General features: G+C 48.3%; 9 protein-coding genes across 9 annotated transcripts; 5 read left to right on the top strand and 4 right to left on the bottom strand.

The window, feature by feature from the left end:
* Window positions 1–1304: 1304 nt before the first annotated feature.
* PGRI_052660 (uncharacterized protein) lies at window positions 1305–1912 on the top strand (the record flags this gene model as incomplete). The annotated part of the gene is made up of 2 exons (XM_040792979.1): window positions 1305–1800; window positions 1863–1912. 2 exons carry the CDS (start codon window positions 1305–1307, stop codon window positions 1910–1912), a joined length of 546 nt encoding a protein of 181 aa, XP_040644946.1.
* A 203-nt stretch (window positions 1913–2115) lies between these two features.
* PGRI_052650 (uncharacterized protein) lies at window positions 2116–3508 on the top strand (the record flags this gene model as incomplete). Its single annotated transcript, XM_040792978.1, has 2 exons — window positions 2116–2298; window positions 2354–3508. 2 exons carry the CDS (start codon window positions 2116–2118, stop codon window positions 3506–3508), a joined length of 1338 nt encoding a protein of 445 aa, XP_040644945.1.
* A 165-nt stretch (window positions 3509–3673) lies between these two features.
* On the bottom strand, window positions 3674–5385 carry PGRI_052640 (phosphotransferase family protein; the record flags this gene model as incomplete). The annotated part of the gene is made up of 3 exons (XM_040792977.1): window positions 3674–4620; window positions 4670–5271; window positions 5330–5385. 3 exons carry the CDS (start codon window positions 5383–5385, stop codon window positions 3674–3676), a joined length of 1605 nt encoding a protein of 534 aa, XP_040644944.1.
* Window positions 5386–7017: 1632 nt separating this feature from the next.
* On the bottom strand, window positions 7018–11307 carry pmcA (putative P-type calcium ATPase; the record flags this gene model as incomplete). Its single annotated transcript, XM_040792976.1, has 1 exon — window positions 7018–11307. One exon carries the CDS (start codon window positions 11305–11307, stop codon window positions 7018–7020), a length of 4290 nt encoding a protein of 1429 aa, XP_040644943.1.
* Window positions 11308–13475: 2168 nt separating this feature from the next.
* Window positions 13476–16912, bottom strand: PGRI_052620 (nucleoporin Nup84/Nup107 family protein; the record flags this gene model as incomplete). Its single annotated transcript, XM_040792975.1, has 6 exons — window positions 13476–13855; window positions 13910–14037; window positions 14096–14405; window positions 14460–16481; window positions 16533–16812; window positions 16865–16912. The coding sequence occupies 6 exons, from the start codon at window positions 16910–16912 to the stop codon at window positions 13476–13478; spliced, it is 3168 nt and encodes a 1055-aa protein (XP_040644942.1).
* Window positions 16913–18148: 1236 nt separating this feature from the next.
* Window positions 18149–18487, top strand: PGRI_052610 (SUMO family protein SMT3; the record flags this gene model as incomplete). Its single annotated transcript, XM_040792974.1, has 2 exons — window positions 18149–18358; window positions 18428–18487. The coding sequence occupies 2 exons, from the start codon at window positions 18149–18151 to the stop codon at window positions 18485–18487; spliced, it is 270 nt and encodes an 89-aa protein (XP_040644941.1).
* Window positions 18488–19238: 751 nt separating this feature from the next.
* On the bottom strand, window positions 19239–19811 carry PGRI_052600 (uncharacterized protein; the record flags this gene model as incomplete). Its single annotated transcript, XM_040792973.1, has 1 exon — window positions 19239–19811. The coding sequence occupies one exon, from the start codon at window positions 19809–19811 to the stop codon at window positions 19239–19241; it is 573 nt and encodes a 190-aa protein (XP_040644940.1).
* Window positions 19812–20178: 367 nt separating this feature from the next.
* Window positions 20179–20812, top strand: PGRI_052590 (uncharacterized protein; the record flags this gene model as incomplete). The annotated part of the gene is made up of 2 exons (XM_040792972.1): window positions 20179–20677; window positions 20745–20812. 2 exons carry the CDS (start codon window positions 20179–20181, stop codon window positions 20810–20812), a joined length of 567 nt encoding a protein of 188 aa, XP_040644939.1.
* A 967-nt stretch (window positions 20813–21779) lies between these two features.
* PGRI_052580 (RTA1 domain-containing protein) lies at window positions 21780–22884 on the top strand (the record flags this gene model as incomplete). Its single annotated transcript, XM_040792971.1, has 4 exons — window positions 21780–21885; window positions 22046–22535; window positions 22599–22673; window positions 22731–22884. 4 exons carry the CDS (start codon window positions 21780–21782, stop codon window positions 22882–22884), a joined length of 825 nt encoding a protein of 274 aa, XP_040644938.1.
* Between the last annotated feature and the right edge of the window lie 4745 nt (window positions 22885–27629).

Below are 27629 nucleotides of genomic sequence, written 5' to 3'. Positions count from 1 at the left end.
AGTCGCCTATTGGAAAGGCAGCAAGTCAGCTATCTTCTGGCTTGGGGGGTATCTCAACCGAAGCGTGCATCAATCTAGACGGTACCTTTGATCCCACTATGCTAAGCTATGACGACTTCGAGCAAGATCTGTGCGGTCACCTCCAATACGAACCACTGGAAGAAGAGATCCGGTGGGACCGCAGCACTTAGTCCCAGCTGCGGGCAAACTCCGATGAGCCGCCAACCTTTGTAGTCAAGGGTCACAATACATGGGTAGCCGCTCTTCTTGCTCTTCAAGATGCTCCCGGCCAGGTCAGCTTGGGATCTCACCACACCTACGATGCCACTGCTCCAATGATCACTGCCCACTTTACTATCGTGTAAAAGAGGTACGTGACACCTCTTCGGTTTGAGTGTAGAATACGCTAGCTAATTATTGACTCGATACGGAAATTGCAAACTCACAAAGAAATCACGAGTGAGCCTTGATGGCCGACAAAGAGATCAATCATGACGGAAATCTATTCACAAGGCTTTGAATAAGCCATGGAATTGTCGTTTTCGTGGCGATATTTGATGGGAGAAGCAATAAGGCCTAATGGTGTCAATTCTAGGGAGATAATATCTAGCTACTTCGAATAGAACCCAATTCAAGGTATTATGGTCACATGAAACTTGTCTCTTTAAAGATGTCATGTGACATATAACAATTCAGGAAGGCGCAGGGGAGAGTCCATTTTAGGAAGGTACGTGAGAGTATAAAAAGATTCCTCCCACCTTTCTTCCTCTTCTCTTCTTCCTCTCCCCAATCCTCCCTGTCTCACCGTAGCCCATCGAGCCAGCGCAGAGGGTGGTCCTCGAAAGACATCAACACCAAGTTGTTGAGGCCTTCGAAGGTCCGAATACAAATCAAACTACCAGTTCTCGTGCGAGTCCTGATAAGTTGGTGACTGGACTCCAAGAGTTCAGTAGTCACTGACAGATCCCACGGAATACATGAATAGGGGGTGTCTTCACCCCTATCACTCTTATACATTAGTCATTTAGATAGTTGTCCGTATTAACATAGCTCATTTGCCATCCTCTAGACTACCTTGACCTGTATCCTAGACCATGTAGCGTTCAGTATGCTCCAGGGTGCTGAACGTGTAGTTAAAATGTATAATCTCAGCTGCGACTCGTAACTTCACACCCATTCTTCCCATCCTGGTTTGTTTAAGTCGCTCCCCAACCTGAGCTTTATTTGCTACTGACCTTGTTTGGCCACCTCCCAGTGACACATTCCTTTAGTCACACAATATCCTCATCGATATCGAGCTTAGAATGGCATCCAACAACCCACTTCACGATTCCCCGCCGCCCATCTTCCGCCCCAGAGTCCGCGATGGCATGATCGTCGTGCGCCGACCCCCCAACAGAGACGACACCGCTATCTTCTGGACCGGTGACTATTTCTTTGTCAGTGGGAGAAATCGGACTGTCCACATGGATTACTCTGCGTTCCTTGCCGACCTGGAAGCCCACCTTCAGTTTGACCCGGAATTGGATGAGATCCAATTCCACGTGCCACCTCCATACCCACGCAATTCTATGAACGCTGCCTTGCCTGGTGAAAACAATGTCCAACACACCCAGCCTGTGATGGGCACTGTCCGTACCTACCATGAGTGGCTCACAGCCTTGGCAGCGATGCAAATCTCTCATATGATGCGGGCACTGAACATTGAATACGTCCTCCGGGATGGAAGTGTGACTACCAGTGCCAACCAGTCGTTTCCACCTGTGGCCGCAGCACAGTTTTTCATTGTGAGAACTGCAGGTATATGTCTTCAAACCACTCAACTATCGCCACGGCATTTGTCTCTGATAAGTATATTCTAGGGGTGGAACATCCGAACGAAGAGCGTAATGACAACAGTGCCCAAGCCTAGGACAGAGGCTACGTCGGATGTACTTGAGGAAATGGATGTATCAAATCAAACAGAGAATGTCTAAGGGAGCCGGAGATATTCACAAGAGCGCAGACGTCGGTGAACGGCCATGCCGGACTTGACATCCTCCGCCCCACATGAGATCGAGAATACAAATATCCCACTTGATTCACGCTTCCCAGTAACTTGCTACATATTTCAAAATGGCCTCCACAAACCCCTCCCAGGAATACCTGCAGAAGTCCTACATCGGCAAAGACATCAGCGATGTGCCCAAACCAGCCGCCGTCCTCGACGTAGCAATCATCCGACGACACTGCGAGACAATGCTACGCACGATCAAAACCCTCGATGTCGGATTCAGAGCTCATGTCAAGTCCCACAAGGTAAGAGACCCGAATACCACATTCCATTTGCAATTATACTCAACTTGTGAATCAGACACCTGAAATCGCCAAGCTCCAAATCGGCGACAACACCGAGGCCAATTTCATAGCCTCCACAGTCCTAGAGATCGAGATGATGATCCCTCTGCTACAAGATCTGAAACAAAAAGGCCGCAAAATTAACATTCTCTACGGCATCCCGCTCGTGCCATCACAGGTTCCACTACTTGCCAAGGCAGCCAGCGAGCTAGGCGAGAATAGCATCACTGTGATGATCGACCACCCAGATCAAGTCCCCTACCTAGAGAAACTCTCTTTTCTAGCAGGACACCCAACATGTGTCTTTGTCAAGGTCGACACGGGCTACCACCGCGCCGGCTTACCACCCGTATCCCTCAATAAGAACGGGTTACTCGAGAAACTCGCATCTGCAGAACAAACAGGCGGAGCAAGACTCCTCGGTTTATATTCACACAGCAGTCTAAGCTATAGCGGGACGACCCCGGAGCAAGCGATGGGCCATTTAATTAGTGAGATCCGCGGATGCAAGGATGCCTTAGAGAGAAATCTACATCTACTGCCCAAAAGGGAACTGGTCATTAGTGTTGGTGCTACGCCGCAGGTAGTCTCGTCGCAGAACTTGTTACGAGAGGACGCTCCCTATGCGGAAGCGCGGGAACTCAGGACTCTGCTTCGCGAGACGAATGTCGAGCTGCACGCTGGCGTCTATCCAATCCTGGATATGCAGCAATTCTCCACGGGTGCTAGTGCTGCGTCTGGGTTTTTGGAGGATGAAATTGCCATCTCTGTGCTTGCTGAAGTGTGCAGTGTCTATAATGACGGTGAGCGGGAAAAGCCCGAGGCGCTTTTGGCTGCGGGGACGCTTGCATTGGGTCGAGAGCCGTGTCCGAGTTACTCGGGTTGGGGGGTTGTTTCTTCCTGGAGACTGGATGGGGTTGATAAAGCTTCGGAGGAGAGACTGGTTGTTGAGAGGATCAGTCAGGAGCATGCAATTGTGACTTGGGAGAGTCAGTCTCAGATGAAGATCCCCCTACGCATTGGACAGGTCGTTAAGGTACACCCGAATCATGCTTGTGTCGCTGGGGCCTTTTATGGGTGGTATTTTGTTGTTGATTCGGATCAAGACAGCGGGGCTTCGCGGATTGTGGATGTTTGGGTTCGAGCGAAAGGGTGTGGTATGAGGGCTTAGTGGAGTAAATATCATGCAGTCGTTGGAGGGCAGATGTCCATAAGCTATATATCACCTCTTAAGGGCCCCAATGGAGAATTAAGAGCATACCCGCTACTCCATGCATTTATTCCAACAAAGGGCACATCTTATTTATCAAGATCAGATCTGAACTCTGAAGATGTATCACGAATCTTCTTCATGATCATCGAAAGGGAAATGGGATCGGACCGCATTTTTCTCCATCTCAGTGCTTGAATGTTCCATCAAACCATCCTTGATACTCTGGATAATGGACCTGCACCGTTTAAACTCATCTCCACCTGGAACCCAGCCTAGAGCATCTGTCCCAATTACATCCCTCATCTCACCCAGCTCCTGTAGCAATTCCTGTTCCTGGCGATAATCCTCCGAACATTTCTGCATCTCTTCCTCAGAAAACCGAATTGAACACTCAACAGATCTTGTCTGTGTTCCATCCAGCGCCATAGGCCAACTCTTAAGGACCTGCAACATGGCATGTTTCAACGAGACAGAGTCTCCTTCCCAGGGAGTCTGTGCATGATGAAAAAGCTTCGCCCGAAGCATACAGCTGTCGGATCTGATAGCGTCAAAATGATCCGGCAGGGATTTCATAGTCAATGCAGCATAATAGAAATGGACAAGGCGTTTCCGCATCGTCTCTTGAATAGCTTCCTGTTCTTCATGGCCGAGTTGATCAAAACCGTCCGGCAATTTGACCTCTGGCTTAGACAGCGTCTTAGATACTGGATCACCCCAATTTTGGAAATGATCGGGGATGCCAGCGCATAGAACGAGGGGCAGAATGACTGCATATTGCCAGTCAATAATCCCTACGATATCGTTGGATGTATTCAATAGGATATTACTAGGTGAAAAGTCCGGATGGCGAAGGGTTGGGCGGGATATAGGGTGACCGGATGGGACATCGAGGTAGGGCGCTAACTTTAAGTAATCGGTAAGGAGATGTTGGTAGGGAATAGGTGAAAGTTTTTTGAACTGGTATATTTCTCGTAGGTATCTCTCGACGTGTAGACGTGGTTTACCAAATCTTTCACAGAATTCTATCTCGCGCTTAGCGGGTGCTTCGAAGCATGCGGAAAAGGTATTCCCTGGTTAAAGTCAATAAAACTTCAAACAAAAATATACTCAGATGCATACATGGGCCGCGGTCAACCTCCAGAGAGGCCCGTTCTCGATACCACCATTCATGCCGTGCAGTCGGCCCAACGACGATATCGGCGGAGACTGGGATGGAGTACTGTGAATCGTGAAGATCATGGCTGTGATAAAGACTTCCGCTTGCTGGGAGGTGGATGCTCATAAACCGGCTCTCCACATCGACAATCTGTCTCATTACTTTGACGCGAGTTTTGTTATCCATAGAGAACCACTGATCACTCAAAGGTATTCCTTCAATCTTCTCAAGTAGGATATACTCGCTTCCGACAGCGTTTGTGCGATCTGGAGAATACGCGAGGACTTTCGGTACTGGGACATCATGAGTACGTAAAAGTGCTAGTGTAGCAGCTTCACTAGCCACTGCATGATATTTTGGAACAGTTTTGTACGGTAGTCTTGCAAGCACTACATATCTATCATTGAAAGTGATCTGCAAGACACGGTTGAAACACCCTTCGGCGAGTTTTGTAATTGAGGTCATGTTGTCTAGGTGTCGACTGACAGAATGACAGGCCGCCTTTGCAAGTGCATTCACGTCGAACGGAATACGCCGTTCAGCGCGACGGAGCTCTTCGTTAAATCTCGCAGCAAGTCAGTTTATCATAATTGACGCGTTCGGTGACCGTTGTCACGACTTACAAAAAGCGTCCAGAAGTGTACTCGAATAGATCAGGGTTACCACTCATAGAGGACATAGTCCTAGGTAATGGCTTCGAGCATGGATTTAATAATCTTGAGAAGCGGCGCATTTTCAGGGTTATTCCCAAGCTATTTTGCCAAGGTAGCGCTAAACCCCTGCCCGCTGTTCTTAATGCGATATGCTGGCATGAGCTATCTGAGATGTGAACTAGAGAATTCATCACACTCCTCACCTTTAGACCCACTAGAGATCGTGGGTGGATCAAACGTCCGAACTGTTACCAACAGTGGTAAATGTGATGTCTTATTCAAGGGGTCAATTTCATCGAGTGCCGCCAAGCACCTGATAGGGGCCTCGGCGTTAAGCACCCAAGCCCCTGGCACAACGTGACCATGCAGCAATAGTCTAAGCTAGGTACAAAGGTTCTACGGAGTACAGAGTGAAAATGGCAAATCTGGATGCAAAACATAAGTATTCAAATCCATTACCTAACTAGGCCATAGGGTAGTAGCCTGCATATTTAGGCAAGTTAACAATGTGATAGCTAGTTAGCAATGAACTATATACTCTGTCCGCGCTGTAATGTATCATGCATAGATACCGGGATCCCGCATCCTAACTCCATTTACATATGTGTCAGATTACCAACGGCGCATTAACACAAGTACCACTAGCTAAAGAGAAGCCTAGGTACATTCAAAGAGCTCTAGAAACAAAAGCAATCTGCAGGAACACCCTGCTGAATCACGTGGCCATGGATCCTTTGTGAAACGTGATGCATATCTTCCTGAGCAAAGAATCCAAAGAATTACCTACAATCCTCACACCCTGCCTCCAATGTTTGCATTATCTCCCGCTGAAGGGCAAAAGGTCTCTCAAGCTCATATAACCTCAAATCCAAACGAAAAGAATGAGAAATCCATGGATGTAAACATACTTGGCGGTACAACGTGGTTGGACAATTAGAATTGTCGGGACCCGCATTTCGCGCCATGTGGGTTTCGAACTTGCGTCTTCATTGGATAGCACGTGACATCCCGAAAGCGTCATAACCAATTAAACACCATAAATAGACCCATTTCTGTATACCCTCAAAAAAATGGTCTGTAAGAATAAAAAAAAAATGGGTGCTTCTCTTTGATTGAGCGTGTCATCCTTAGTGCAGGGGCCATGCTAATCTTCTCTGTATATTTTCTGTTTGACCGTATGCCCCGAAGGGCGAAGGGGGCTTCCTTAAGCTCCATTTAACGCCCATTTGGGGCAGAATTGAGACCGCCTATGTTTGTTTGAGGAAGTGTTGTACATCATGTGAAAAGCAGTGAAACTCTTAGAAATTGCTTATAAAGAGAAATGGAGCAATGTACGAAGAAAGAGAAAAAAAGGGTGGTATCTTCAGAATGAGAATTTTACAAGCACATTAAAAGAGGAAAAAAGGAAAATGCTGGCGCCGTGGCCTTGTATGCGCCGAGAGAAATCAAAAAGGCCATCCCGGCCACCAAACCCAAATGCAAATGATTGTATGGACCCAAAAGTACAAAGGAGTCTATGCTTAATTTTCAACAGCGCGCCACACCAATTTCCAGACACCGAAAATAGAAGCAAAATTGAGTCGACGGGGAATGAGGGCATTAAATTAAAGACGTTCCCAATGGGAAGAAGAAAGGAGGATAAGAAAGGCAAGATGTGCTCAGACTTGCGACTGGCTAAGACTCGATCTCGATCGCGATCGCTGAGACAAAGAGCGACGGCTACGGCTAGAGGGCGCGCGGTCCACCGGTGGAGCATGTTCGAAGTATGGAATCAGATCTGGGTTCTGGCTTGGGGGTGAGCCGGAGGTAGCGGAGTATTCGCTCAGAATACGGTCATCCGCAGCGGTGTCTGGGTGCACTTCGATGCCTTGTTCGCGATCAAGGCCGCTGTGAGGGCCGCCGTTTGTTGGGAAGCTGATGGAGTCGGCTTCGTTGTTACCTCGCTCGATTGGAGACCATCCGGCAATACTGCCGGCAACAATGCCTGCCATAGCAGCGGCGGGTCCGAATGTCGAGTTCGATCGAGACCGTGTGTTGCGTCTGGAACGAGACTCTGGGGTGGTTGGCTGTGGGGTCGGGCTGCCGTTCTCGTTATCGCCATTCGGCGTGGGTGGGGAGGAGGAATCGCGCGAGCGGGAGCCACTGCGGGACCGAGGAAGAAGTTCCTGGGGGTGTTGCAGCTTGTGGCGAATGTGTCGTAGACGGCCGCCGCGGACACGCTTGATGAAAGCGAGCTGATCGCGAATTTCTTCCAGAGCTGGGTTCCACTCGTAATTGCGGTCCTCGTCTGAGACGACCAATTCGGGGCCCTTGTTGCGATGCCAGAAGTGGGGGACAAGCCTTGCGCAGAATTCATCCGGAATAAGACGAATGATCACGGCGACGGGTAAGGAGATCACTCCAAGTATAAGACTCACAGCCCACTGCGAGCCTTCGTTAAGACGCTTCACCGAGAAGGCAGCGCCACCAACAAAAACGATCAAGACTTGACCTCCAATAATGATGATCTGAATACCAATGAACCAACGATTTTTCCAAATACCTTCCAAAAAGTTGAGCTTGTTGTCAATACGACGAGAGTTGTACTGGTTGAAAATCTGCATGAAGACAAAAGTGTTGAAAACAACAGTCTGCAGATGCTCATGATCCCAAGAGAAAATCTTAGATCCGGCGAAATTCAGAACAAAAGTTACAACCAACTGATAGATGGATTGTCCGATGATCATCTTCCACATTGTTAGAGTGATGAGCGGGTCGGCTTTCGATTCGGGTCTGCGGTCAAGCACTGTTGCCGTTGGAGGGTCTGTCGCCAAAGCGAGAGCGGCGAAAGTGTCCATGATCAGATTGACCCACAGCAACTGGACGGCGCTGAGCACTGAATCCTCGCTATCACTAGCGACTGCAGAAACGAAGGTGAGAATGACGGCAGTGATGTTGACAGTGATTTGGAACTGAAGGAACTTCTTAACGGCGTCACAGACGGTGCGACCCCATGCCATAGCCTTGACGATAGATGAGAAGTTATCATCCATCAGGATAATATCAGAGGCCTCTTTAGCAACTTCTGTACCAGTGATACCCATTGCAAAACCAACGTCAGCATTCTTGAGGGCTTGGGCGTCGTTTGTACCATCTCCAGTGACAGCGACAGTCTCGCCGAGCTTCTTGAGTTGATTGACCAGGATCTTCTTATCATCGGGGCTCGAGCGGGCGATGACCTGAAGTCTTGGGATGATTTGGTTCATTTGGCGTGTGCTCAGCTTGCGGAATTTGGGACCCTCAATGGCAATACCGCCAGGTGTGTAGATACCACACTCCTGGGCAATAGCCTTGGCTGTCATGATGTTATCACCAGTCACCATCCTAACGAACACTCCAGCACGTTGGCATGTGTACACTGCATCGGCAACACCTTCTCGGACAGGATCCTGAATACCGAAGATTCCCAACATTGCCATGTCCTTGAAGATAGGTTCGAAGACTGCCTGGTTGCGATCGGTTTCCGCAGTAGGCGCACCACGAGGTGGCCATTGGTCGAAGTCACGGTAAACCAGGGCAATGCATCTGAGGGATCGGGTGGCATAGTTGGTCATAACATTGTCCAGTGCAGTCCTGTGCTCATCGGTGACAGGAGCCTCCGACAGAGAGTCAGTGGGGTCTCGAACGATGCGGGTCGACTTGGAGGCTAGAATCTCCGCGGCACCCTTAACGAGCATTCGGAATTTTCCATTCTCCAGCTGGATCACGACTCCCATGCATTTACGGCCAGAATCGAATGGGAACATCTGGGCGAGCTTGCCATTTGCTCTCGCTTCGCCAAGGACTCCCATTCCGAGGTAATCTCTAGCGAAAGTCAAGAGGGCAGTCTCTGTCTTGGATCCAACGAAGGATTTGACTCCATCTGTCTCGCCTTCGAATGCGGTTGAGTTGTAGACAATTGACTGGAGCAGGGCATCCTTCACTGACGGTGATAGGGAAGAGACGAAATCCGAGGCGGTAATCTCACTCTGATCATCGGACGAGACACCGGAATACTTTCCGAACCGGGATGTGGTACCCAACGTCGCAGCCACTGCGGTCATTTTATTCTCCGTCAAGGTTCCAGTTTTATCAGAGCAAATCGTGGTGGCGTTGCCCATGGTTTCACAGGCCTTGAGATAGCGAACCAGGTTGTTGTCTTTGAGCATTCGTGTTGTTGCAAAGGCAAGGGCGAGCGTGACAGCCAGTGGTAAACCCTCAGGTACTGCGACGACGACAATTGTAACAGCAACAATGAAGATCCGCAGGAATGCTTGACCCTTGGCGTCCGCACCACCCTCGATATCCTTAAGACGAACCAAAAACTTGATGAAAAGTACCACGAACAGCAATAAACCAGAAGCGAGACCAAGCTTGGCAATGTACTCAGCCAACTTGTTGAGCTTGGTTTGCAAAGGCGTTGTCTCGCCCTCCTCCTGGAGGGACATCATCGTCCGGCCGAGGGTAGAGTGAGTACCAGTAGCAGTGACCAAAAAGGTGCCGACGCCCTCAGAGACCTTGGCACCGGAAATGATGAAAGGATCCATTTTCTTCAGGTCTTCGTGTTTCTCAATTGTTCGGTACACTTCATCACCCGGGGTTTTGCGGAGAACATCAGACTCGCCAGTAGCGGAGGATTCGTCGCACTTGACATCGTGGCCTTCGATCAAGATCCCATCAACTGGGACCATATCACCGGGTTCCATAAGCATCAAATCGCCAACCAAGACGTCGTGGACGGAAATTTCCTCCGTTCGGCCAGATCGCGTTACCTTGACCTGTCGATTCTCCTTCTTTTTGTTCAGTTTTGCGAACTGTCGTTCCTTTTGCCAGTCATTTGCTGCACCAACTGTAACCACGATGATAATGGCCACAAGAATGGCCAGACCTTCGACCCATTCGACGCCAGGTTCATCAGGATTCACTGGATGGATCGATTGGGGAATTCCCACAGCAAGCGAGACTACAGCCGCAATCGTCAACAAGATCAAGACTTTATCGTTGTAGGCAATCCATGCAAGCTCCCAGATAGTCTTCAACTTTCTCTCTGGAAGCTTGTTATCTCCGTAGATACGTCGGCGGTCAGCGAAGGAATCACCGCCCTGGGTTACGAAGGAACTCTCAGCCGTTGGCGGTGTTGGCTTCGGAGAGGCAGACTTGGGTATATTGTTTGAAGAGGTGGGCGAGCCAGGTGAGACAACATCGTCAAAGCTGACGGTTCCATCAAGGGTTGTCTCATCAACACTCAAGCCACTTTTTACATCAGTTCGGAGGCCTTTTTCTAGTCCTCGCAGGCCTCCCAACGCATGGAAGGCGGCAAAACTCTTCGGGTTGAGAAGCTTGTTCAGCTGGCCAGGGGAGAAAGCAAATTTGTTGTCTTCGACCTCGAACTCGGGTTCGCGACCAGGGTCTGGGGTCAGGGCATCCTCATCGTGTATGTCATTTATGGCTGCGTTCTTCGCCAAATCAGATCTCGAGTCGTGAGATGGTGAGGGCACATATGTCTCGCCACCGTAGGTGCTCGATGTTTGGCTGGTCTCGTCCGACTCCAAGGAGTTACCGCGGGAGCGTGCTCCGGGGACAGAAAGGAAGTTGGAATGCGCCTCAGGGGCCTTCGACTTAGGTGAGGAGATGTTGTGGGGTGAGGTTGGGCGAGACTCTTGGTCACGAGCTTCGGAAGAGGCATTGGAGCGAATCGAGGCTGTAGATCGCATATCCGTGGGAGAGACACTGCCATTGTTCAGCAGTGCGCTTGTGTCGGCGGCATGTGCATTATCGGTGTAAGTCTGTGATCCTCCCGAGAGGACTTGGATAGGAGCATGTTCGGTATCTGGGGAGTTCACGGCCGAGGTGTCGATAGTAATAGTCGGCGCGCGCTCTCTGCGCAGGGTCGATTGGCCTGGCTCCTCATTTGGGCGTGGGTCGGACATTGTGGGAATGTCTATTCAATGCGCGATTCACGCGTGGCTCATACCCAGGTGTGTGGGTTCATGGAGTTGATAAGGAGAAATCAGAAAACTCCCTAAACTCCTGAACAAGGTTAGAGGTAAGGGTTGTAAAAGGTGAAAACAAGATAGGAGGCGTTTGGAAGCGGCAAGGTATTGCCCCCCAAGAGACGTCAACCCTTTCTCTCCACTATGGTCGAGAACCTATTTACCTTCTCCACAGTCTTATAGAGCTTTTATAATTTCTACTATATTTATGATTATGATCTTATAACTATCTTTTATTATCTTCATAGATACAATTCTTTTATGAAAATTTCTTCATACGGGGAACCGAAAATTCAGCAAAATACCGCAAATATTCCAATACCAAGCCTATATAGTGTGTCTGCACTGCCTCACTGCCAAGACATATGCCCGATCCGGAAAATAGGGGGAAAAGATTTTTGACTTGAAGGATTTGATTGAAAAATTAAAATGAATTAGTTTATATTAAAGACGTTATGTTTATCTTGAAGTAAATTCCGTCTATACAACATACTTCGTATTCCACTTGATATAGAGTGGTGACGTCTACGCCTTCATGTACAACGTATACAACACACGGAGATCCCTTTATTGAAAGATTTTTCCGGAACTAAACGGGAGAACAGGATTTTTTCATGCCAAGCTCCTCGGGACACAAAGCTCAGCCACACACCATCCTTGCATCAAACATCAGAGCATCGTACGGCACGGAGATCGATGAAGTACGGAGGACGGAGTAAACTGACTCAAAGTACTAAAGCTTACGAAGTAGAGATGTTACACGGGGCATCTAGGTAAATGCCTAGCCCTCCACATATCCAAATCGGGTAATTATATACGGAGTAGCTATATCTAGCTACAATATACACCTTACGACACATTGAATCCCCAAATGGAACACATAACAAAAGTCAACACCGACTCCAAAAACATCGTATTCCCTCAACCCGAACAAACAACCAGCTCACCTCCCAAACGCCAGAGCCCAATCAAACCCCGAAGCCTCAAAAACAAGGTCCAACTTAACCAACAAATACGGCCTCACCGCCGCCCCAGCCCCAGCCCAACACCTATGGACTCACCAACTCCCTAGCACCAACCTCCCCCCAGTCCCAATCCCAGTCCCGCAACCCCACAGCCCAGCGCATCAAGCACGCACGCACCTCCAAGGGACAACCACTCACATCGGGTATACCACTTCAGGCTCGCGATCAAACGGCACCGACTCCCGTTTAAGCGGGAATTTCACGATGAGGCTAGCTTGTTTGTTGCATGATATTGGGACCTAGGAGGCCAATATCGCCACTAAGTTTTTGAGTTCTTCGGCGGTGTGTTGGCATTGCGCGTCTTGCAGAATTATACTCATTATTCTGTGAAACGAAGATGAAGACGAGGTTGTGGTAGCCGTGAACGGGGAGCCTATGCTTCGGCGAGGCGATGGCCCGCGTGAACGGGTTGATAGAGCGTGGCGGAGGTGGTCGTTGACACCGGGATTCGTTGGTATGTATATACTTGTGTTTATTAGTTGTCGTCCCTACTCTACAACTAGACTGTTGTAGGTATTCTAGATATAACTGTGCGGTCTATGTCATTGTCCTCGTATTGATATCCTAGATGATTGCTTTTCTCTATGATATATCTATTGTGCAAAGAATTGACCAGTTTGACTTTGGACCTATATGTTGTACAATATGTTCTACTGAACTCTAAATAATTTACTTACAGGAATCGACGCATACCCCAACCTCCATGCAGAGACTATCAAATCTTGACGCATCTCCCGCGCAAGCGCTGGAGTCATTGCTTTATTACAATTCGGGAGAATAGTCTCAAGCCTTGGGCACATACTGTTTTGGGCTAGGATGACCTACCAATGTGCTAGGATATACTAATGGTTGAAAAAAAGGCATGATGAGAAACCGTAATGAAAACTGCAATCAAATTGATATTGTTGACAAACGATGTCGATGCATTCGTAGATGTCCTATTGACATGTAACCAGTAAAATGAAGTAACCTGTCCTCCGTCCATATTTGATCCAGTTTCATTCATATCAGAGCCTCGCCGTAAAAACTTAAAACCACTCAAATCCCATGCTAATGTACACAGAACAAATTGCCGTTGATCTACTGCCCCAGGTCTAGGTCCGATACGATCCCAAGCCTCTTCTTTTCTTCTTCAGAGATCGTGACATCCCAGATCTTCAGTTCCTGGCCCTTGTGGAAGTTGTTGTGGTCTGAGGACTTGTGCTTGGTGGAGTCCCGGATGACCAACGCCTTGCTTGACAAAGCGAGCACATCAACAACCTCGGCCATGCGTCGTGACTTTGTGAAAGCGCGAGTGACATGCTCGTAGTTTGCAACCCAGAAAGATACAATCATGCAGGATGTCAATAGATCGTGTCGATCAAGGGTGTGGCTGGCGTAGTACAAGGCGTTGTGGTAGTCAAGAACCAGCTCTGGAACGTAGGTCGTCCGAATGTATTCGAAGTCCTCTTCTTCTTCGGCTGTAGGAAAAGATTAGTCTTAAGATTCCAATGCCACGACATCAAGATACATACCATCGGCGGAAGTGAGTAGCCAATCTTCAGCGACCACTTCGCCAAGCGATTCTTCTAAAATAGCAATGTATTCGTTCATGTCTTGACCCATGCCCTTCAAGGTGCCCGAATCGCGTCGACGTTTGGTCCTGGATTTAATCAGATTAGCTTTGGTGATGAGATCAAGCGGGTAAGGGGAGGACTCACTTGGACATCTGCTCGTGCACCAATGCAAATTGCTCCACACCATCAAACCCGAGAGCCAAAGCCTCTAGATCTAGAACCCTTCGGGCCCGATAGTATGCTGAAAGTAGTGCAACATTGTTGGAGCCGGACAGGCTTCGTCGGTGGAGGCTGTTTCTCTTGGATTTGGTGGGGCTAGTTGGAGTCGTTGCCTGGGTATGTCCCGCTTCCTGCGGAGGCATGGAGATGATATCGGAGCCGAATTGTTCAATTGAGATCTCAGCCAACCGAAGACGGAAGGCCAACTCGCGAGCAGCGGCAAGCTTATCAGCAACTAGTAAAAGTCAGTTCGGCTGGATTCTCCACAACAAAAGGAACAAAAACATACGGAAGAACTTGCGATACAGCCAGGATCCCAGATCGCAAATCTTATCCCACTGCCCATCTATGTAGCGAAGCCACTCCAGACTGCGAATCATCTTGTCGTCTTCCGGAGCGACGGTGGTCCCGATCAAGTCGGTCTTGGGTGACACCAATGCTCGGGAACCGTCAGGTCGTCGCAAAACTCTCGAATAACCAGTAACTCCTCTAGAGTGGTCAATCGCAGAGACATTCTCCTTCACCCACGCCCATTGAACATCAAGAACAGTTTCCATGTCAATATTATGTTTCCGCGCGAGCTTAACTTGCCGAACCTTCTCTTGTGGATCGACAATTTCAATAAGAATCTTGGATAGAACTTCGTGTCCCATTGCCTCAGGCAGGAGAGAGACGTAGAGTGGGACAAGATCGAATAGACCCCTGTCTTCCAGGTTGGCAACATGTCCAGCCAGGATGACTGACGCTGTTTCAACGAAATGGGCATCCAGGCGAGCGTAGCCCCTCGCACTGGCCACAACGTAAACGTGAGCTGCAATTCTGAGAGCTTCTTCGTCATCGGCAGCGATGAGGAAAGATTCATCTACGGGCTTGCGCCCGATGTCTGGAATAACAGAGTCCTTCCCATATTTATCCGCACTAACTTGAGATACAGCCTGGGCTAGCGAAGTGAAGAATGAATCGTAGCCTTTGCTGAGAATCGTGGCTTGGATATTGCGGAACGGATTACGCGCTTCGCCGTTGACACGATCGTTGCCCTTGAGATAGACAAGGAACTTTTGTAGTTCTGCGTGCCCAGCTGATTCTGGCACGAATGCCACAGCGGTGTTGGGGGAGTGGCTGAGTTTCCGCTGGAATTGCTTGCAGAATCCCTGATAGCGTGAGAGCACGACACGGTTGAAGTACACGTAAAGGAAGTCGTCCCAGCTGCGGCAGACACTGGCTGCAGCATCGGTTTCACCAGAGAGCAGAGCGTAGACCGCTCGCTGGAATTCATCGGTATTAGGGTCGCGCGTTAACGCAGAACAGGCGGTGCGCCATGAATCGTGGGATCGACTGTTCATCAAACGTGTGTGACCATCGTCAGATGGGTATCGAGAACTTCCCGACTTGGGATCCACACTAGAGCCACACAAGCTAACGGCCCTCCATCCTTCCAGGCGGGTCTCTGCCCATTCACGAATCTTGGTCCAGTTCTCGCCTTGTCTGAGCATCTTCCAGCAAGTTATCCAAGTGGCGCGCTCGAAGAATTCATCCTGTACTTGTAACACGTGCTTCTGGCGAGTGAGGGCATCGGGATCGAGTTGAGTGATTAGCGGTTTCTGATCATCCTCGCTCAAAAGCGAGCGTGAGATTCCCGGGTCATTGGGCTCGAGAGGCTGTGGCCAGGCGCGCAAACGTTTGTGGCCCTTGATCGCTTCCTTGGTAAACAGCCAAGTGTTTGTGTGCGATCCTTGACTCCTTTGCGCTTGTCCCTCCATCTCCGTGATCAGTGTATCGAATTCTTGGCTTGCTGTCTTGGATGTCTCCTCCAACCATTTCATGGCAACCACGCATTCAAGGCCATATTGGTCGGCATTGAGGAACTCTTCCCAGATCTCACGATCGCTTGAGTACCGATGTAGGTTCTGGAAAGCTGTCTGTCGTCCTACTTTGTAACTGGCCCGACTGGAGGGGTCATCAATACTGATCAGGTTGAGCAGGAGGCGCCACGTGTCGGCCTCTAGTTGCAATCGTCGTATCACCTCGTAACTTTTGGTGTCTTGTGATCCGCTCGACCGGAGGCCCGCCTTTGTCCGGTCAATGGTCTGTTGCGTCTCGATTTCCTTGATCGCATTGTTCGCAAGGTCGCGGTAGCTCTGCACGAGCTTGTAAGCTGCCTGGGCGCTGCTAAACTCGTCGGTTGAATTGTTGCGCTTGAACTGATCTAATTTATCGGCGAAAGCTTCGATCTGGCGTGTGACGCGATCAGCCGTCCGGCGAAGAGGATGCAGCGCTTCCTGGGCGCCTGCGGCGGTGAATAGCGGGGTGTCTAGGATAGAATTTAGCGAACGCGACCCGGAAAGTAATTCTTGAGACAAACCTTGAGATTTGGCCGAGATCCCAAAGGTAGAGTGCATAGAGTGCTCGGGATCAGATTCATCGGACCCAGTCTCCGATACGGACTCGCCATCCATATCTTCGTCCTCATCTTGATCTTCTGATTGATCTTCCGATTGGTCTTCAGATTGGTCCTCTGACTGATCTTCCGATTGATCTTCCGAGATTTGTTCCTCATCATCCAATCCTTCATCTTCGTCGAAAGATTGTTGCGAATCATCGTCAATATTGATGACCTCGGGTTGTCTATGCGGCTGGGGAACCTATACGAAGGATTAGATAAGAAAAAGCAGAGAGTAAAGAAAATGATCGCACCGGTGTGAATATCGAGGCCCCAGCGGCCGAACGAGTTAGAGGCGCCATAATGGGGTTGTTAGAAGGGAGCCCTGGAGAAGAGAGAGAGGAGCTTGGAATAAGTTGTGTTTGTCTCTTTTGGTTTTCGTGACGAACTAACCCCAAAGGAGACTAGCGCCAACACCAAAAGCTATTTCAACGAATTTTCGCCCGCGCCCTTCTCTCTTTCTTTTCTTTTCTTCTCTAATGTCTATAGGCTTTCATTAGAGTCTCGGTATGAAAACTCAATTTTCGTACAGGTCCATGAGGCCTCTTTGCGTGCTCACGATTGTCTTATAATAAATGCAGTTCTTCAATTAGCCTGGTTTCCTCCATATGGAAACTCAGACCGCAAGGGAATTGTGACATCCACCATTTTCGACATGGGTCACTTTTAATTTTTTAAGTAATAGCCTATTTCCCTGCCTGAGCTCGTTGCTTCATCTTCAATCGCAGCAAATTGGCTTTAGGGCAGCTGACGGTAGATGCCTGGTCACCTCGCTCTTGGTAAAAGGCATTGCAGCATTCGTACAAAGCATCAATTTGTGCCTGGCATTTGGCCTCATTAAATGAGTTCTTCTGCAAGCAATCTAGCTTCGGTTAGGTGTTTTGTGTGCAAATATGCTATGACATGGAAAATACCTTGGATGGCGCACTATTGCATTGTTAGTAGGAGCTAGCAACGCCGTGGACCTTAAAAAGGAACGCTTTAGGACCGGGAACACATACAGCACGCGGATGGCAGGGTTGATCGTGCGACAGATCTTGCTTTAAATTACCCTACAAGGGTCTTAGCATTTAGATAATATATTCAAAGTGACAATTTTCTCATACCATAATGGAATTATCAAAGACTGCACTCTGTACAAAGTTGTTCCAAAATGTTGTACTGTTCCTTGGAAGTGACGAACGTGATAGAAGAGCCAAACGCAAAATAGATTCTCCGCCTTCAGACCGTGGGGCGAGTGTGGTATTCTGCCGCCGCTGATCTCTGATCTCTCTTCTTCCTCTCTCTTCTAACTTCACCGTTTCAACAGTCTTCGCTTTCTCGATTCTAAGCCTTCGTCTTCTAGGTAAGTACCTCATACTTCAGTTGCGTAAATTAGAGTTGAAATGGCGACTTACCCATCTTTGAACGATTCAGACATCACCCAAAGCCCCGCTCGAAGAGGTTCCTGAACTGGCTTCTACATCTGTAAGCATTCTCCTCGTCCATTTCAACTCTGCGCAAAGAAGTCGTTAAACGAAATCTAGACCACAGCCATCATGTCCGACAAAGAAGGCGCCGCTCCTCCCACCGAGCACCTGAACATTAAGGTGACCGATAACAACAACGAAGTCTTCTTCAAGATCAAGCGCACAACCCAGCTGAAGAAGCTTATGGATGCCTTCTGCGAACGTCAAGGAAAGCAAATTTCCACCGTCCGTTTCCTGTTTGACGGCACCCGCGTTCGCCCCGAAGATTCGCCCGACACTGTACGGCCATTTCCCTCTCTTTTTCGCCATCCATTGATACTTGGGAACTTTGAAACTAACTGCAACTAGCTTGATATGGCAGATGGTGATACCTTGGAGGTCCACCAGGAGCAGATCGGTGGTTGCTAGACGGGCTCTACATGCTGGAGTCGCACGTCCCGATGGAACCGACTCGGGCGACATATGTGGGGGGATATGCTAGGGCTGATGGCCAGCAGTGGATAGAAGATCCCAATTGACGGCCCATGGTCGAAGCGGCGGCGTTCATACTGCTTTTCCTTTTTTTTATGAATGATGAATATCAAAAGCCACCCAGTCTTCTCTGCAGACTTTGAGGTGCTTTCGCTATGTTAAATTTTCCTCGGGATCAATACGATCGCACCGCGTAGAGGTAGTCTGGCTTTGGACCTAGGCTTTGCGTTTGAACCTAGACTTGAGCCCTTGAAGAATAGATATAGTCCATCAATTGAGCCTGACGAGGCAACTGCGGGGTTTAACCCTGGAATAAATTGCCTGAGAACTCGTTACTAGAGGCGACCATTAGCGATAGAAGGACCTAGTAGAAAGAACCACATAGTATCCACATAGTATATGGCGATGCGCAAACTTGCATTGAGGCCTCATATGCCATTCAAGGTAATAGACTAGACAAGTCGTTGCTACATTTGCACGTATCTAGAAAAAAGAAACCCCCATTGGTTTGGCACAAGCCGTCCTAGTAAGTTCAAGGCATCGCACAAAACGACAAGAGTCATCCGTTGCTTCGCCCATGATGATCCACCATGCAGAGATAATATACACAAGTACAATTCAACAGATATGTACACATATGTAGCGCCAAAATCGTCTAATATTGTCCAAGATCTTCCCAAAAAGCCACCTAACTACTCCAAATAGCAGCCTTCATTTTCTCCTCCTCCTCTTTAGCTTTAGCCTTCTCCTCGCGCTCGCGGTTCCGCCTCCGGATTTCCTGCTCTTTAACGGAGCGATCATAGGCGCGCTGTTGCTCAGTCCGCTTCGGGGCTCGGATCCCCAACGCACCAGCAATCATCCGCTCCGCAACAGCAGTCTGCTTCTCCGGGCGACGGGTAGGAGGGCCCTGCGCCGAAGCCGAAGAGGCAGATCTAGCCATCCACGGGGCGGAGGTCTGTGGGGAGATAGGCGTTGGCGGGGGATCTAGCGGTCCCTCGGCACTAATGGTTGGCGAGAGCACTGGGGTAGTGTCTTCGTGGGGCAGGGCATCCTCGCCTTCCGGGGCGGAGAGGTCTGCTTCGTCTTCCCAGGAATCTGCAATGGGCTTGCGGGATATTTTTGGGTTGGACTTGGGAGTTGGAGTAACGCCTGCTGTTGAGAGTTTTTTCACGTCTGGTCGGGGAACGTCTGGCACTGGGCCCTTTTCACCTATGGACAGGGTGCGGAGAGCAGATTGGAGTTCGGCGCTTGGATCAGACATGATACTGGCACTGAGTGTAAGGGGCAATATAAATATATAAGAGTGGTTAATGGGTTAAGGGTGTATACTCAGAATTTTAAGGAAGATTTGTGTCTCAAAATAGAAGTAATGGCGTCAGTGGAGGGTCGATCGTGGAGAAGGGCTAGACCTTGGTTCGACTTTTTGGCCGCTTTGTTCAGGCATCAATGTGTTTTCTCATCAATGTGTTTTCCCCTACATCAATGTGTTCCATTAATGAGAAACTATCAAAGAAAATGGCAAGAGTTCAGTGTCCAATCAAAAATGAAGTATTTTGTTTCTTTGATCTATAAATGCCCCCGAATCCCCTTTCCCTCCATCCCCAGCTACCATCCCTTCCCACTACAACATGAAGTACACTCTTGCGACCATAGTCGCCTTGGCTAGTTTGTTTCAACCCTTTGCGCAGGCCAAGGTGGACGAAGGAATCTACACAATCAAGTCACATTCTGGGGTAGTTTGGGGAATTGAATACCTCACCGGTGAACAACGGGTGGTGTTAGTACCACCGGAAGGCAAACTTACCGAGTACTGGCGAATATCTCCCACTGGCAAAGATTCCAAAGATTACTTTATACAAAACGTCGGCACCCAGGGTATGGTTGCATGCTGGAGTAAAAATCAACATAAATGTGAAGCGAAGGGAAATGACGCACAGCCTTTCACAGTGCGCATACTCTATCGGCCAGATGCTTTTGGTACTGTCGAACAATTCAATTCTATGGTTTTCCACCCCTCAGACAGTGCAATCCGGGCGGTGCGATCTAAGAGTGGTCGTGATTTGGGAGCCTATGCTGGGCAGCCAGATGAGAAGACGTATTTCTTTCTCACGAAGGTCCAGAACGAGGGTGAGTCACTATATTTTTGCAATGAACTTGAAGCTTTGAGTTAAGCTGATGCTTACTATTAATATAGGTGCCGGCTGGTCTCAACTTCTAGCTCCGATTGGTCATGCTTCGTCTGCTCTGGGAGATAAGGATTGACAGGAGAGCGTCCACGGGTATACGCAATACTACATGTATCTAAACATTACATTAAGTCATTTGGCATTCTTTCGCATGACTTCTAGTCGTTCAATATACAAGATAACGACATCCATGACATATTTCCCTGACCTTGTGCTGCTGTCCTATTAGGTACGGGTTGGTTTTGTAACTTTCTCTTTCAGTTCAATTGTCTTCTCGCTTTCCTCTTGGCACTGCTATCCCACTTATCAATCTCAGGTATCTACAGTGGATTGGTATAACGAAATTTCTAGCTGTGAACTGTTATGGGGATACCGGAGTAGCTACCATAGTTATCACGACTGATATCATCACCGAGTTCAGACAACACCTGCCGGATCCCATTCACGGTCCGGTCCGTATTGAAACAATTGACATTATTCAAGTATAAGCTGGCAGTTTCATCTTAGAGTCCTCGAATGCTTTGTTCCATCAAGAGTGTCACGCGTGATTACTTCTTGGCCCTACATGGGTTCTTTGATCTGAGGTTTCAGGTGCTAGTGGCGCATGCATTAGGTCAAAATAGAAAGCCTGTTCTCTGAACTAAACTACACTGGTTGATTGGTGGGAATATTCCCTTTCATCATTTCAGCTATTCTCCTCTGCCTTTCTCAATGATCCTTCTCTGCCTTCTAGCCTACATATTTTTGAAAATCTCCAGCAATAACCAACGAGTCAATATAAAGATCTATGCTTCAAATTATATCCATGGCAAGGAATATATGTTCTCTAATAGATTTGAAATATACCACGGAAAGTCCAAGTCCAAAATTTTCACAACAGGCAAGATCAACACAGAGTCCCAAATATGAAAATGGAGCACCAAAGAAAAGATATTTATATACCTTTCTTTAATGCATGAAAATATGGAGCAAGCAAAGAGGCTAGCTTTCCTCGAGAATCTTATACTACATCCGATCATACCCACTTTCTCTATGTTGGAATAATGGTTGAAATCCGCGCAGCCAAATGCACGGAGGTGACTCCCGAATGTCCAGTTGAGGGCACAATCTACGGCTATGCACCTGATATTGTGTTCAGCGTTGAATTCTGTATAATATTCGGCGTCTGTTCTCTGATACAGATCTGCCAGATGATAAGATGGCGTCTATGGTCATTTAGTATTTCCGTGATTCTAGGTTGTTCGACTGAAGTGATTGGTAGGTCAAACCACTCCATGGGAATGTTCAACTATACTGACAAAACATACAGGCTATTTCGGTCGGATACTGCTGCACAAAAACCCATATTCATCCGCCGGCTTCAAAACGCAGCTTTGCACGTTGACAATAGCACCCGCTTTCTGGTCTGCAGCTATATACCTGACGCTGAAGCATGGTGTGAACGTGTTTGGTCAACAATACTCGACATTGAGAGCGAAGTGGTATCCCTACATCTTCGTCACCTGCGATGTCATTTCGTTGATCCTTCAAGGCGCTGGCGGTGGGCTTGCAGCAGCAGCTAAGACACAACATGATAATGATATAGGCAGCAATGTTATGATTGCTGGGATTATTTGGCAAGTCGTTACCTTAACGGTATTTGGATTGATTTCGGGTCAGTTTCTTCTTCGTATAAAAAGCACCCCGAAAGATGAGATGACGGTTGAGGCACGAAGAGTTTGGAACAGTCGCAGTTTCTGGGTGTTTTTCTGGGGTATCCTTGTGGCCTTTTTCACAACTTATATCCGTTGCGTCTACCGGTAAGTCATTGGCCAATCCCTTTTTGATATTTGATATCTAAGTGCTGATGTTGGGGTTTCTAGTATCGCGGAGATGGCCGGTGGTTGGAAAAACCCCATAATGCAAAACGAAATTGATTTTATTATCCTTGAATCGGTGTAAGTTAAACTTTGGCTGAACAAGTTGGTAGGCGATTGAGAGCTGATGAATGCTAGAATGTGTGCCATCTCTGTGATATCCCTATGTATCACCCCTCCTGGGTACTTCTTCCCACACATGCGTGGGGACTATACCGGACCAGTGAAGGAAGTGAAGGACTCTGTTTTGTTAGAGCCAGAGCAAAGACGCAAATACCAGGAGCTTGTTTGATTCTAGCGAGTATCCACTGCTTTTTGCCCATATGAGCTTCATTGTACCAAGTCTGTATATAGGATATCAAAAACAAAAGTAGTTTCAGAGCCTCGGGAGTGGTAATACATGTCGGGATTTTTTTTTTCATTGCTTGATCGCTTCAGCAGGATTCTATTCTCTCAGTTTGATCTTATTTCGTCAATTCTGCGATATATATTCTCATGCCACTTTCATGTTTGGGTCTTGCCTTATGGGCCCAAAGCCGCCTAGCGAGCCAGAAGCTTCATTGAATAGTTACAAGAGATTGAAACATTGATCTATGCCGATATGTTCTATCCAGTATGCCAAATATACACCTCGAAGTACCATGAAACAACTATTGACCCTTAGCCAACGCGATAACCTTCTTTGCAGCTTCCTCGAACCCATCAAATGCATGTAAAGGAAGGCCACTCTCCGCGATCTATAAATATTCAAGTTAGCAACTAGATAATCGTAACGGATATTCAGATCAATCCTTACCATCTTCTGCCCCAGTTCCTCATTTGTACCTCGTAGTCGCACAACCACTGGAACCTTCATATTCAAATCCCGGAAAGCCAAGATAATACCCTCGGCAATCATATCGCAGCGAGTCAGTCCGCCAAATATATTGACAAAAACAGCTTTGACACGCGTGTCAGAGCAAATCACACGAAATGACGCCTTGACAGTCTCCGAAGTAGCCTTGCCACCGGTATCAAGGAAGTTCGCACAGTGGCCGCCGTGGATCGTCAGGGCGTCGACCGTGTTCATAGCGAGTCCAGCTCCATTGACTATGCGATGTTGTAAGTAATCACCTTTTAGTGAAGGTATAGATGTAAATACATACCGAGTGTGCCAATGCTGCCTTCGCCCTCCAACCTACTATACGTTAGCAGAAATACAACATCTATCATGGATGTGCTTCTACATACTTGACGTAAACGATCCCGTCCTTCTCGGCTTCAACCTCCTCCGGGACCTCTTCGAATATATTGCGAAGTTTGTGGATATCTTCCTGGCGGCCTGAGCTGCGGAATGCAGCATCGTCGAAGCCAAAACGCGCACCGTGGACCTCTAAAGCGCCATCAATAGAGATGCCAATCTGCGTCTCTAGTGTGAATGCCTCTTTTTCCTTGTAAATTTCCCAAAGAGCTTGTACAATTCCAGCAAGCTGCTTCTGAGCAGAGACTGGAAGACTCAAATGCGAGACAACGGCAGAGATGATGGGGTGTTCAAACTTGGTCTGGGTATAAGGAAACGGAAACTTCTGCGACTGAGCTGGGTTAATGTCAGAACTCTGCGAAGCAATGATGCACGGCGATAAAGCCGTTCGGTCAACTGTAATGGAAACAGAAATAGAACTTTCAGAGCTGGAAGCCGACTCATTAACAGGGACAGACTTCTGCTTGAGGATATCGAATGCCTGGAACTGCTTGATGTACAGATTACGCTTGTTCGCTGTCGGTCTGGAGATTGGCATAACTCGTCTCATAGTATGAAAGCCACGTTTTTGTGAGCTAGTCCCAGACATTGGCTGTGGGCACGTCAGTATACCTCAGATCGGACCTTTTCAAAAACACTCACACTTATACCCGGCCGAGACTGGTTCGCGAACAGAGCCTTCATTCCTTCGCCGAACTTTTCAGGGTGATTGACCATGACCGCACCAGCACGTTCAAGCGCTTGGTACTTAGTTTCCGCATCTGGTTCCCCAGGCGCAGCCCAGGCCCCAGCGTGTCCCATAATCCGGCCAGGGGGTGCTTCCAGCCCGCCAACAAGGGCCATAATGGGCCTGCCCAAGATCAGAAATCCATTCGGGAAACGCAGAGCAAAAGATAACAGACGCGATAACTCACTTGGGATCAACAGTCCTCCTTCGATAATCCTTAATCCACTCAGCAGCATCCATCTCCGCCGTACCCCCAATCTCACCAACCAGGATAATACCCCTGGTATCAGGATCATTCTCGAAGAGATTAAGAGCATCGACAAAGTTCGTGCCTGCTAGCACGTCACCACCCATACTAATGCAGAGACTCTGACCAAGTCCCGCCCGAGTCGTCGATGCGACTGTCTCATAGCTCAACGTCCCAGACTTAGCCACGATACTGACATTACCCGGCGCAAAGCAGGGTAATGGCTGGAAGCCGATTCGGCATTTACCAATGGCTGATACAATGCCTGGGCAGTTCGCACCCACCAGACGGGTCTTGGATTGCGTTTGGAGCATGGAGTGGATCTGTACTATTGTTAAAAATTACTTCAACCCTTCCAGACACAGTTAATAAGTGCTCATACCCGAAGAATGTCATGGATTGGCACATGCTCCGCCACGGCCACTACGAGCGGAATTTCCGCTTCAATGGCCTCTTCGATAGCTTTGGCGGTCTGATTTCCCGGAACATAGATCGCAGATGCGTCGGGTTTTGCTCGTTTTTGGGCCTGGTGCTTGTTAGTCAACCGATCAAATCACATCTAGTGCACAGTCCAATACCATACCACTTTGACTGATGGAAATACTGGTAGGCCTAGATGTTCGCCTTCAACGCCAGGCTTGACGCCTCCCACGATCTTAGTGCCCCATTCAAGAGACTCCTTGACATTGGCAGTTGCTTGTCTTCCTGTGGCGGATTTAGCATGGGATTTCATGTTTCAGATTACAGGGAGAGATAATTACCAGTAAAGCCCTGGAATAATACTCTCGTATGGGCGCCAATCTTGAGGTTTGGCAGAGTGTCCGCATAACTAGCAGTGCGGGGGGTAGTTGTGAAGCGTCTTGTTAGGGGGGCCCGCAACTGGGGTGCCCGTTTTAGCAGGGCATGCAGAGTCATGTCCAGGGTAGAATATACATGCAATTGTCACGGTGCCCAGGTGTATGGAATGAATTATATATGCAACTATAGGTACCCCGGGGACATTCCCGAGGTCCCTGGCGGGTGGGGCTTTCCTATTTGAGCTGCCGCCGCTTTTATTGGGGTACTTAGGCTGAGTAGATATCAGCACGGGCTCATATCTCAGACTATACCTAGAAGGGATTAGCCCCCACAGGGTCGTTTTGATAGAATGGCCATGACTTGGGCAATCTGAGCTGATAGGCATATATTCAAGTACAAGACAATGAACAAAGTATTCGTCAAACCACCCCCAATTTATCCAATAAAGCAACATCAACAGAACTTAGCTATCAATGCCAACCTCCATCTCAAACAACATACATCCAATTTCGTAAGTTCCGCCATGTTTATCACCACTGTCGGTATCACAGCCATTTGCGATTTCCCCCCACCAATCCAGACAATCATTATAAGGGACCTCGAGTGTATCTGTGCAGTTGTCAAGAGTAACCGTCATTGCAGCAGTATCCCAAGACTCATCGTAGGAGTCTGGAATTTGTGTTTGCAGTTGGTCCAAGAAATTATCACACCAGTGGGCAATGCCTCCTTCTGTTTGAACATGATTCGTTGTATGGTTATTCAGTGATTCGAGGGAGATGGTCGGGCCATCTCCCCCTTTGCATGTCAGTTTGCCAGTGGATGAGGGAATTCCGGTTGATGTGGCACTGGGGCTAGTGCCGGGGGTTGTCCCGTTGGTGGGAGTAGCCGTCATCGAGGTTAACTGTGTCGAAGTTAACTGGGCCGGGGTTACCGGTGTCGATGTTGGAGAGAACGTAGAGGCACTGGATTTGGAAGCAGTTGGGCTTATAGTCCCGTAAATAGAAGCACTGGAGCTTTCCCTTCTTTGAAAGTAATTAGTTTGTGCATAGAATTCTCTCATATTCGTCGACTTACGAGGACGATGGCGCAGGACAGGCGTCCAATTCTCCACGCGGGAGAATTTTTCCACTTCCACAGTCTAGATTCAATTGTTAGCGAGGTTTCCGATGAAAAATGACAAGATCGAACATAACATACTGGGGGGATTTCCTCTGGCCATGTTATATGCAACCTTGAGCTCACTGGGCAAATTGTAGCCTGCTGGAACTTTTGAGTTTGCTATACTCTGAACTCGCTGGAAAGCAGTCTTCTTGATATAACTCTTCACCATCGTCGACACACTCCCACTTGTGAACAGCTTCTTTGTGTCAGGAATACCAAGGTAATATGCTGCAAGGCCGGCCTGAAAAGAGCAAAAAGACGTTAACATCCAAATGGTACAGCATGAGAACCAGAAAACTTACGACAGCTGGGGCAGAGTAGCTGGTCCCGTCAACCTTTCTCACCCCCATAAAAGGAACGTCCAGTTCGACATTTTCCGACTGCGCAAATACAGTCAGAGATCCACCACCGGATCCCTGAGATGTAGAGTGTTCCCAAATTTGGCCTTCTTCGTTCACACCACCCACAGTGATAATACTGTTGGGATCTGTGCCCATGTTTTGTGGAATGCGCTCTTCAAGCTTTTCTTTATTGGAATTTCCCGCTGCAATTACCACTACCACATCAAGCTGCTCTAGCTCTGAAATAAAGTCTTCGAGACTTTTCTTTCGAGCGGCGATGTCCTTGGCTGAAATCTTTGAACCTGTGTTATCGAAGAATTAGTCTCTTTTCAAAGCTATTTTTGGGGACTTGAGACGAACCCCATGACATATTGACAACCGCCTTTCCTTGATTGGAATTCTTTTTGATGTGGTGTATAACATTGATGAAGGCATCTTCTATCGCAGCGAGCGGCGCATTTTTGCGCTCCAATTTGACATTGCCATTCGCGTCTGGCTTGTCGTATGCACTCTTGTATTTTAC

Source organism: Penicillium griseofulvum, assembly GCF_001561935.1.
Source record: "Penicillium griseofulvum strain PG3 chromosome Unknown contig_84, whole genome shotgun sequence".
NCBI classification, from domain to species: Eukaryota; Fungi; Ascomycota; class Eurotiomycetes; order Eurotiales; family Aspergillaceae; genus Penicillium; species Penicillium griseofulvum.
The sequence above is the reverse complement of the archived record's forward strand: the minus strand, read 5'-3'. Positions and strand labels throughout refer to the sequence as shown.